At 38.2% G+C, this 12,185-nt stretch overlaps 1 protein-coding gene across 8 annotated transcripts in view; it reads left to right on the top strand.

Moving 5' to 3' along the window:
* The window catches only part of AOAH (acyloxyacyl hydrolase), a 114,822-nt gene extending 106,039 nt beyond the window's left edge, over window positions 1–8,783 (top strand). For 6 of the 8 annotated variants that reach the window (XM_039336770.1, XM_039336778.1, XM_039336777.1 and 3 more), the window contains one exon: window positions 4,401–5,159. In XM_039336770.1, the coding sequence (XP_039192704.1) occupies window positions 4,401–4,526 (126 nt within the window). In that variant the 3' untranslated portion in view covers window positions 4,527–5,159. Of the gene's footprint in view, window positions 1–4,400; window positions 5,160–7,953 lie in introns of those variants that run through there. The other 2 variants (XM_039336772.1, XM_039336773.1) reach the window with 1 other exon arrangement.
* The last annotated feature ends 3,402 nt before the right edge of the window (window positions 8,784–12,185 follow it).

The following is a 12,185-nucleotide window of genomic DNA, read 5'->3' on the forward strand; positions in this document are numbered from 1 at the left end:
ATCTAAAGGTGTTTTTTTCAAGAGGCAATCAGACTTTCATGTTTTTCTTTAAAGACATTTCGCTTTTCGTCCAAGAAGCTTCTTCAGCTCTGACTGAATCCCACCATCCAGTCAGAGCTCAAGAAGCTTCTTGGATGAGAAGTGAAATGTCTTTAAATAAAAACAAGAAAGTCTAGTTGCTTCTTGAAAAAGCATATTTGGGACAACCATGACTTTGATGAACGAGAATCTCCATAGGCATCTGTTAATCCAAGTCAGCTCCTTGGATCTCCAGATTTCATTGTAACAAAAGGTCCCACAGAAATCAAGGGAAATTAGTACTATTGATTTACAATAAATGGAAAAGGGATCAAGAACTGTCATTTTTTGTTGTTTACTACCAACCACCTAGCTAAGGAGAAAATGTGATTAACACATTCTAAAAACTAACTGCATATATTTTGAAGATGCATAGTATTGTAATCAATTGGGAGATGTCTTGTGCCAATTATAGCCCTTCCAAAACATAGCTCTCTTATCTCTTATGTCCTCCTATACCTTCCTAAACAGAAATGTATGAAAATTAAAATTATTTGGTAACACCTTTTTGTACTAACAAATTTTAGTGAAAGGTACATTTACAAGGTTCATGAGCTACAGCTCATTTTATGAGCTAAATGTAATGGCTAAATTGTTACAGGACTTATATTGGGATGGAAGCAAAGCAGAGAGAAGATGGGGTGGATATGCAGATATAGACTACATGTAAACAAGAGGTCCTTGGTGCTCTCTGAGCTTGGCTATTTTCTTGCAGATGTTTCATTACTCAAACTAGGTAGCATATCAGTGCTAATGATCATCAGAGAGCACTAAGGACCGCTCATTTCAATTCTGAATTACAAATATTCTCCTTTATCAGTACATGTGAAACAATTAGAAGTATTATTAATTGTAATTATAAAAACCTATTGCTTGTTAAGACTTTCTGAGATAACCTGAAGCTTTTTGATTTTATTTCCAATGAGTACTTCACTTTTTAGTTGTTAATGCTTGCAGGTAGGGTCATAAAATGAGTTATCATGTGACCAGACATGATTTTATGACTTTTACCATGGTTGTTAAAGTGAAGCATGTGGGCATTAAGTGAATCATGTGATCAATAAGCAAATCCAGTTTCTCCAACTGACTTTCTTTGTCAAAGGCTAGCTGAGAAAGTCATGATCTTATGATTGCAAGATACTGCAACTGTTGTGAATGCGAGCCAATTGCCAAGTACAATCACATGAATACTGGGGTGGTGCAATGGTCATAACTTTGAGAAGGGGTGGCACTTTTTCTGAGGCCATTCTAACTTCAAACCATTGTTAAACAAACAATCCTAAGTTAAGGAGTATCTGTAATGAAGCATAAATATGTATATTAAAACTGAATTTATTTTTGCTCCCCATTTTCATACGATGTTTGTTATTAACTGATTTAGAATTAGCCACATAAATTTTATAATACAATTGAAATCTCTCTTACTCTCCAATTCTCTCTATATAATTTAGTTCTCAGATTAATTTTTTTGAAAGTTTTCATCATGAGAAAACTGCTCCTGATTGCTAGTACAGGTAGTCCTTGACTTATGACCACAACTGAGTCCAAAATTTGTTTCTAAGTGAGATATTTGTTAAGTGAATTTTGCCCCATTTTATAATCTTTCTTGCTGCAGTTAAGTGACTCATTGTAGTTGTTAAGTAAATCTGGTTTCTCATTGATATTGCTTGTCAAAAGGCAATCACATAACCCTAGGACACTGCAATCTTTATAAACATGAATCAATTGCCAAGTGTCTGAATTTTGATCATGTGACCATGAGGATGCTGCAATAGTTGTGAGAAAAATGGTCACAAGTCACTTTTTTCACTGCTGTTGTAATTTGGAACAGTCACTAAACAAACTATTGCAAGTTGGGGACTACCTGAAATCAGTAACAATAGTGTTAGACTGCTTTTAAATCAAACAGAATATTTAGAAGCATTGTACAATTAAAACATGCTTAGAATATTCATGGTTAATGGTATCCTTTAATGAATTGGTTCTGGAAGTTTAAATGTGTATAGGAATCATTGGGAAGACAATAGAATTCTCTTTTTCTTACCTATAAGTTGATTCAACTAGGATAAAATTTCCTCTATCTAGTATGTAGTTTCATAAGTATTTATGGCACTTATGAAACTACATAGCTTCACAAGCAGTATTTGTTTTAAATGCTTGATTGCTTTATAAATGATAAGACCATGCATTTTAACTAAAAGTTACAAAATAAAATTACTACTGTATGTTTTTAAAAGAAAACCTGATATAGCCTGGCAAACATAATTTGTCTTGTTTATTCTGAAGAATTATAGTTGTAGAATTATAGTTGCTTTGTATAGCTAGAACACAGCTTGAGGGCCCTTAGACTTTCTCCTTCCAAATGACAAAAAGTATTTGTCAGATAATTCCAAAGCTGAAAAAGCCATGTAAAAATTACATATTTTAAAAGGTCAAGCTGAAAAGACGTCCTTATCTAACTTAGAAAATTAAAACCCAAATCTAGTAAGTCATGCAGACAATTCTGTAATCAGTGTGTGATATGGGGAAGGGATCAAATATGGCAAAGTGACATCTTAACTTAGGAAGAGAAAAATAAGATTTAGAGTTGGGGAACCAATTTCCATTGAAGTACATATTTTCACTTTGCAAACATTCCACAATCTGCCCCCATCACTTGCAATGCATAATAAAACAAAGGCCAATAGCCAAACAGAACTACCATAGTGGGGATCATATAAATTTTTATGGGGATGGAAGAGCAAGCTGCTTAGCAAAACTGGAAGCACTTGTGCTATCTTCTTGCTCTCCCAACTGAGCCTTCTTCCTAGCCATCAGCACAACAGTGGTACCTTCCCACAAAAGTGGTACCTAATCTACTTGCATTTGCAAACTTTCAAACTGCTAGGTGGGCAGGAGCTGGGGCAAGTAACCAACCTCATCCCATTGCAAGAACTCAGGTCTCAAACCTGGGCTCTCAGCTACCCAGGTGGCAAGCTCAGCATCTTTAACTGCTGAACCATTGTGCCCATACCAAAAGAATCTATTCATTAAAACCAACACACCATGAATTGTCCATTCTCTCATTAAACTGTTAAGCGTTACAGAAACTAGATCTTAAGGAAAGGCTTTCAATGAAGTACATTTTAAAGTTTTCCTGAAAGTCAGGAGTGAGAGTTCCATTCATATTTTTGGTGAAAGAAATTTCTAAAGGGTGCTATTATGGTAAATATTTTTTGCTAAAATAATTTGCCCAATTCCCAAGTGTGACAGAAGTATCACTCTTGTAGGTTTTTTCTCTCAGAATTCTGATTCTTTTCCTTTGCATAATCCTCTAGAGCAGGGGTCTTCAAACTTGGTCCTTTTATGACTTGTGGCACACTGGCTGAGGAATTCTGGGAGCTGAAGTCCACAAGTCATAAAAGGGCCAAGTTTGAAGACCTCTGCCCTAGAGCTATCAAAGTTGCAATACTACCTTTGCATCAACTGAAAAGAAGCTAAATTTACTTTCACTCTTTAGTGAAATTTAGTTAGAAATTTGAAGAATAGAGAGTGATATGTCACTGATGTAGCCTTCAAAACATTGTACCTATTCTGTACGTCAGTCACAAATTCTTTGCAACCTGAAAATTAATGTTATAAACATTTAAATTGTGGGTCAAAAACTTCAGCTGGGAATATGAATGTGTGTGCTAAGTTGGATGCTAAACTTTCAATTTTGTCCTCCAAAAGGCTGTTCTTCCTGTATGAGCAAACAAATCTGCACAATAAACACATCTAGTGAGTCATATTGAGATAAATGTTATGGTTAAAATTTTAGGGGGGAAAAACAGCAATTTGACTTCACTTTGATGAAGAACTTTGTCCTCACAAGAAATCCAATTCTTTTCCTTGAGGATTCTGTTCCTTGAGGCAGAGAAGCAATCTGATTTTCCTTGCCTCATGTTTCCTGCCTCAGCTAGAACATGCAGAACTTAGAAAAATAACAAACGTTTTACTATTTTGTAGCAGAAGATAGTTTTGCCCTAAGTATATGCAAAAACTAATTCTAGCATAGATGCCTGATCTGCTCCCAGGAGCAAAGCCAATGCTGATTTGAAGAAAATTCAAGCCTTTCTCAAACTGAAACATTCCCTAAAAAATTTGCACAACCCTAGAAAATATAGTAATGCAGAAAAAGCAATTTTGTGTTTAATTTTATGGCCATGCTATTGCTGCCAACTTGTCATATTTCTGTATTTTAATTACAGTTAATCTGCAAACATTTTAGTATCTAAGATATTTGGGCATGAATTTAAAGCAACATACAATCTAGTAATCCACTTTTTTAAAACTATTTCTAGTTTGCTTCTGCATTTGAAGCAAGAATCCTGTGGAAGAAGCTCCTTCAGGAAAGGCCTGATATTCTTGGAAAAGAAAATCCATTCAACAGTGAGATTGCAGCAATCTTTCACAGTCAGGGACACTAATATATACATTATGTATATATTAGAACAGTGGAAAAAGAGTGGACAATCTTTTTCCATTTTTGCTTTCTCTTAATCTGAGCAAAAATAAAACATCCATGTCAGAACCCATTTATATTTCATTTCTATCTATCTCCTCTGATCTAAAACCAAATCTCACCTTCCCCTGAGTTCTGCCATATTTCCAAGGGGGAGAGGAGATATGCCTGTGAGGTTATTGCTTTCACTTCTATTCCCTACAATGTAACCTTTTCTTTATTGCCTGTGTCTACTGCCCATTATAATGTAACAAATTGCCTCCTGCAATATACATCTCTCTGGACTTTCTTCTCCCTAACCTGGCAGCTGGGAAAGGAGGGGGGGGAAGAAATACAAATCTCCAGTGCCTGGTTTATTTCTCCGGTCTCAAAAGGAGGTGCAAAGAGCTGTTGAACATCGTGCTACAACTGGAGCCAGACTGATGTTATCTCCCTTTTCCCATGATGGACTTAACATCTGGGGATTGGCCGGTCTGAACCGCCCTGATGAACTGTGGAGTAGGGTGGGGTTTGCTTAGGGACACTTTAAAGTATTGATCTGTAAAGAAATCCCTCAGATCCTGTCTATTATGCTTGCTATCAACTACTCTTAATAAAAGTTCCTGTTGGAAGAAATTGTTTCCAAGAGTTTTGCTTTCTTAAGAAATATAAATATAATATATATTATATAAAATAATATAAATATACTATAAATATAAACACACACAAACACACCCAGAAAGAGCTTAAATTATCATTTAATAGACAGCTTAAATAACCAGTCTCATGTTTTGAGTTGGGGTATAGCAGTTTATATCAAGGACTAGTGGAGGTAGACTGACATACAATAGAAAAGCACACGAAGATCCTTTCAGTTCAAAACAAGTCCTGGTTGCTGAGAATGATGAGGAAGAAAGATGATACATGGCAAAAAATGAAAGGAATGGCAGAGCTGAGATTTTTCAGCAGTTTCTAGCTACCTGGTGATCACTTTTTTCCTCCTGGGAAGATTCCTCACACACCTAGGAAACTCTTTGAATCAGGTTGTACTTTGGCTTAGTTAGCTCCAAAGCATTTCCAGAATAGTTATATCCATTAGCATATATAAGGCAATGAATGGCAGGCATAAATAGATTAAAAAGACTAGAGTGACATTCAAAAATAAGGCATCTGGGGAAGTACAATGTATGTAATTTAATTAAAATTTTGTTATGTTCATATTTACTTATTTTGAATTGAAATATATCAGGTAAATTAGGAATAAGGTCAGAGATGCTTTGGATCTTGTGGATTTTGGGACATAACAAAGATATTTCTCAGGACTGTGCAACTATAGCACAATGCTAGGAAGATATTTTTAGTTTAGGGAACTGCAGACAGCTACTAGATACCTTATCCCAGTGGTTCCTAACATTTGTGGCTTGGCAGCCTGGCAGGGGGGCGGGAGAACCAGGCTTCATGAGTGGCAGGCCAGGGCGCACATAGCGCAACTTGCATGACCAGCAGGCTAGTGCGCATGTGCATACATGCACAATTCAACTTGCGCAAGTTGAGCTGCGTGTGCACATGCACATACACTAGCCCACCACTTGTGCAAGTTGAGCTGCACATGCGCCAGTCCACCCATCACAGCCTGGTTGGAAATAGGCCATGGCCCAGTAGTGGGCCCCGGCCTGAAGATTGGGACCCCTGCCTCATCCCATTCATTCTTAAGCACCTTTCTTTCTCCAGGGATCATCTCTCCACTAATGTTGCCATAAAGTTGCCCCCTTAGGTGGCTTCAATCTTTGCTCCTTGATATATGTAGCACTACCTGTCCATACAACACAAACACATCACAATCTCCTTTATTGCCTAACAAATCTGCCTTTTATATATTTTCTCTAAAGGGCAGAGATATCAGCTCATAGATGCCTTCTAAGTTTGACTATCTACTAGGAATCTACATTGAATCTTTTCATGGAACAGGGAAGCAGAAGTTCTAATCTTCAGAACAATTTGTAAAATCTATATCCATCAGTGGAACACCCATGTTATAGGGCTTCTGTTAAATTGACTTCTAATATATGTTCTATTTAACTGGAACATAGCAGACATATTACTTTAATGTTTCTGTTAGACATTAAAATATATAGCTTTGCCTTTCCCATTAAGTTTATGTTTCAACTGCATCTTTGTAGCATTTATCACACAGATTCCTCTTTTAGAATACACATGCAATGCACTATTCTCTAAAATTGCTTAAAATAAAGATATAAACAAATAAACATATGACATGTGATTGGTCACTTGAGTAAGAAAAATGCTGGACTAAAATGGACTCTTAACTAATTGGACAGGATTATTTTTATGTACTATTATTTTAACTTTCCAGCCTATTATTCAAATTCTCCCTTTGTTTTTAGTTACAATATTAAAGGCAGAATTAAGTTATCACCAGAAGTACTTTAAATCTAATATTATGACCATTTTATTAATGTAGTGCTCAATTAATCATAAAAAACTTTTTATTGTCCACTATGTGAATTTATGCAATGCTATCATATTCGTATCAACAATATAAATTAATTAATAATTCTGACTAAAATAAACAAGTTTTAAAAAAACCACAAAGAACACTTCAGCAAAATTACTTATTTCTTTAAAGAATTATCAACTAAAATATTGTTACATTTGTTCAAGTTAATGTCACTTAAGGTTTACATTTATGTATATTAACAATATTTTGGGGTTTTTGGGCAGGGATTAGTTCAAAGTTTTAAGTATTCATCATAAATGCAAATGTGTATTTTAAACAGATTTCAACGGACCTTAAACAATTTTTTATTTTCAAACAGTTCCTTAAGAGTAAAATAAAAAGCTAAATAACCAAATAAATTCTTGTAAAACAAGTCTGATACAAGTTTAAAACTGGATTAATTCCAATCATTTCTTTCATAATCAGTATTAAAATTAATTCATCAGGATTTGTACAAATTTAAGTACAATTATTGAGTTGAATACCTTAATCAAATGCCAGTTCAAATTGTAGTTTATGAAAAAAAAGAAAAAGGTCCTTGTTTCACTACTTCACAACTTTCCTTCTATTTTCCTGAAACTGCAGTTACTGAGAATACCCTAACAGGGTGTCACAAATTTGGAACATTTTTTCTCCTAAAGTTTGGATGGGAAGAAATTTGCTAGGATTCAATTCATTGAGAAAAAAAACTCTGCTGTTAAACGCCTCTTTCTTTCGAACAGATGCATTTTGTTAATTTTTTATTACTATTACTCTAATACCAATATTTTTTCAGCAGGTGAGCTTTTTGTTCCTTCTAGCTTTTCATATCAGAAAGAAACTACTGTCTCGTGTAAAATAAATTAAAGAATTATTTTAAGCAACCAACAGGGCCAATCTAATTTCTTTCTCTTAGCAGGAAGCATGTTAGGTAAGCGTCGTGATTCCATGCCAGCCTGTGTTCCCAACAGCTGAGTCCGGGGAATCTGAGGAAGAGATGGAGGAGGCATTTGGAGAGCCATCAGAGTCAGAGGGAAGCTCTGATGAATGACAAGACTCACAATCTGATGAAGAGCCTGGCCCCTCCAATCGTGTTCCGGATGAAACTCAGCTGTGTGGGGAGGATGAGTCAGACTTGGAGGATTCACAGCTGATAGATATGATTGATGCTCGTAGAGCAGGCAATTATCTAGAGAAGGTCAGCAGCAGTCAATATGACAACTCCAGGGGAGGAAGAGAAGGCATCGAGAAGCCACGCCTTGGAACAGCTTTATAAAAGGGGAAGGTGTGGGTGGTGCTGGTTGCTGAAGGCAACCGTTTGTAAAGAACTTCCAGGGATCATGGTCTGTTTGTTTTACCAGTGAATTTCTTGTTTAACTCCTGCTCTGTTTGTTTTTGTAACCAATTCTCTCTTGGAAAAGTATTCTCTTATCTTTGTTTTGGAGAAAAACCTATCAGGACTGTTTTGGAAACAAAGAGGTTGGTTTTTCCAGCTTACGGTTAAAGAGGTGTTAGTTCTTGTGATGTTGTGGGAAAAACCACGATACTTACATCAGAAGACAAGACCACGAAGGGTTGGAGAAAACAGGTTTTTATTCGTGCACGATGGTTCAGAGTATTAGCATGACAAATTCTGAACCCTGAGTTACTCTGAGGGTGTCACTTTTATACAGCTTGCCGCCCACGCTTAACCTAATAGATGACTTCTTATCCACCTTTAACACACTAAAACAGAGAAGTTTATATCTTGAGGCTACACAAGGAAAAAGGAGAAGTTCACACAAACGGTTGTCTTACCACACCTTTCTGCACGGGTGCTATCTTACAACATCTGTGACTTTTAGTTGACACTGACACTTCTTGTAAAATGGTTTCTACATAGCATGAACACATCTCTATAATTATGACACACAGGTTATATGATTTAGGTTACATTTCACAGCCAAACTTAATATTATCTATTAACTATTATCAGCAACAAGCATTCCTATTAAGATATAGATATATTGAACTATTTCCTGCCCACCTCATTTCCTCCCCTTGAAACTTCACTAAAATCACAAGATTATTGAGGAGTTTCATACCTTGGAGGATAACATAAGGTAGCATATTCCCCTCCCTCTACAAGGGCCATGACCTGGGCTATGGCTCTTTTCTCAACGAGCATAGAGAGGCTCTTGAAAATGGTGCGAGTAACAATAGGTAAAATACAAGGTATAATTAGACAACCAAGGGCAATGATTCCCACGAGGGCCACGATGGCTTGTAAACCAGGTAGTTTAGGAAACCATGATGTAAACACTTGGGTGAAGTCAAAACCTTTCCATTCCTGGTCAGCATTGTGAGTAAGTTGTCTCATTTCAGTAGTCACCTGTTTTTGCCACCTCCTCAGCCATTTCAATAAACAAATTAATAGCTGTTGTACTTTTAGGGAGGGGGTCATCTTCTAGCTTCTTCAGATTATACAGACCAGCCTAAAGACCTAATTTGCCCATCATAGATTCATTCTACTTGGACCATGAGGTAGGTCTTAGGGTCTTCACCAGTCCCCTCAATTCCAAAGCCATATAAACAAAGTGTCTCCCTGTAGGAAGGTCTACAAAACATACATCACAAGGAGGGATGTGGTCTGAAGGGTAAGGTCGTGGGTCCCCCAAGAGATATTCATCACCACTTACTCCCTTATGATCGCCCTCCCTTGTGGAAAGACCCTGTCCCACAGAGGTTGATACAGGTTCCGGAGAACTTAAAGTGGGGGATGGGGTGACAGCCTTACTGATATTCAGATCATCGGGTTCAATTAGCCAGTCCTCAGGCACACCCTCAACCCCCTTCTCTTTGACTGTGATCCCTCTATACAGAAACAGAGAGTTAATTATAACAGTGATTAACAACAACATTACCACCACCCAAATTGTTGGGATGAGCCCTTTCCTAATACAGGCAGTTTCCCTCATCCTCTGGGTGGAATCCATAACCAATTAAAAAGACTTTTAAGACTAATGATGTGAACGCAGTTTCCAAGGTAGGGACCTTTTGTTGCCCGTGCGATGGGTGTTAGCTTCCGGAGTAACACCTGCAGGGGTTTGCTTCACCTCTCCCGTTCGCAGGGGTGCAGCGTCCGGGGTGTCACCAGAAGGGGAGAGGCTCCTTCTCCTACGATGCAGAGATAGCTTAAAGGGTTGAGTTGGGTTACTATTCATTTTCCATTGGGTGGGGGCTGCCAATTTAACCCTGGACCAATGGATCCACAATTTGATCTCAGCCACCTTAATAGCAAGGGGAGAACACATAACAACAGTATACAGCCCTTTTCCACTTTGGGCTTAAGACCTCCCTCTTCCAATCCTTTACCCAGACCTCCTGTCCCGGTGGTATATTATGTGTTAGTGTAACCAAGACATGGGGTCTTTGGGTTAGAACATATTGGTGTAGCCACTGGACTATAGTGTTAAGAGCCTGCAGCTGTTCTAATTTAACAGTATCTGCCACTTGTTCAGAGTTCTGGACACCTGGTTTAAGTAAGTTGGGGACTCTGCCATACAATAATTCAAAGGGAGACACGAGCAGCTCCCTTTGTGGGGCACACCTTACCACAACCAGGGCCATATTTAAAGCATCTGGCCACTTAAGCTGAGTCTCCTGACATATTTTTGCCAATTTTTCCTTAATGGTCTATGTATTCTCTCCACCCTTCCTCCTGATTGAGCATGGAAACTACAGTCAAGCTTCCATGTTATTCCTAGCATAGCTGCTATCTTTTGGGTGGCTCTATGGATAAATTCAGGACCATTATCTGAAGAGATTCTAGATGGCAACCCATACCTGGGAATAATAATATGAAGCAAGGCTTTTGCGACCTCAGTTGCTTTTTTTTTTCTTTTTCTTTTCTTCCTTGTAGGGATGCAATCTGACCATCCAGTGTATGTACATACTATGACTAGCATTGCGTTATAGGGACCTAAGCATGGCATGTCAGTGAAATCAATCATCAAGGAATCGAAGGGATAATTTCCTCTGGGCTGATGTTCTTGAGGCAGTTGGGGTCCTTGCCTTGGGTTGTTGGTGGAACAGATCTCACATCTAGCACAAACATTTGCTGCAATACTGTGTATTTTGTCAATATAGACCTCTCTCTTCAGGGCATTTGCCAGTGCCGCCCTTCCCAGGTGCAGTTGCTTATGAACCTGTTGCACTGCATCCCATGCCATATATCCTGGGATAAAGACTCGCTGGTCTGGCCAAATCCATCAACCATCTTCCTGCCTTGCTTCCAGCATCTCAGCTTTGTCCAAGTCTTCCTGAGAGTAGTTTGGTTTACCCTGTTCCTGTTCCTCAGGGGTCCACAAAGCTAGACAATTTGTATGCTCAGAAGGTGCCTTTAGTACAGCAATGTGAGCTTCCCTGTCTGCCTTATTATTTCCTAATTGAATATCTGATGCTCCCTTCTGATGGCCTTTGCAATGCATTACAGCTACTTCCTTAGGCTCCCCACACTATTCAGCAGACGCAATATCTGTGGTCCATATTTAACATCCTTTCCCCCTGAAGTTATAAGTCCTCTTACTTTGTATAAGGCTCCATGGACTTGCACTGTTAGGAATGCATACTTAGAGTCTGTGTAAATATTAATGCACTTTCCTTTTGCCAACTCCAAAGCTCTAGTTAATGCATGCAGGTCAGCTAGCTGAGCATTTGTACCGGGCGGAAGTTGCTCAGCTTCCCATACTTCCTCCAAAATCACCACAGCACATCCTGCCTTTCGAATGTCTTCTTGCATAAAACTAGTTCTACCCGTGTATATTGTAAAGTCTGGATCAAGCAGGGGGACATCTCTCATGTCTGGGCGGCTAGCGTAAGTTTCTTCAATAGCTTGTATGCAACTATGTGTGGTTTCCAAGTCTGATTCAGGCAACAGCGTGGCTGGATTCAGTGAGTTTGATTGAATTAATATAATCATTGGATTATGTATTATTAGAGCTTGATACTTCAGCATGCATGGGTTGGTCAGCCACAAATGTCCTTTTGCTCCTAAGACAGCTTTAAGAGCATGGGGTGTGTAGATATCTAACTTTTGTCCAAAAGTCAACTTGTTAGCTTCCTGTGTTAATAACGCTGTTCCAGCACTTACTTTAAGGCAAGCCGGCC

Source organism: Crotalus tigris, unplaced genomic scaffold (assembly GCF_016545835.1).
Source record: "Crotalus tigris isolate CLP2741 ecotype Arizona unplaced genomic scaffold, ASM1654583v1 scf7180000017666.379230911805:20528666, whole genome shotgun sequence".
Lineage (NCBI taxonomy): Eukaryota > Metazoa > Chordata > Lepidosauria > Squamata > Viperidae > Crotalus > Crotalus tigris.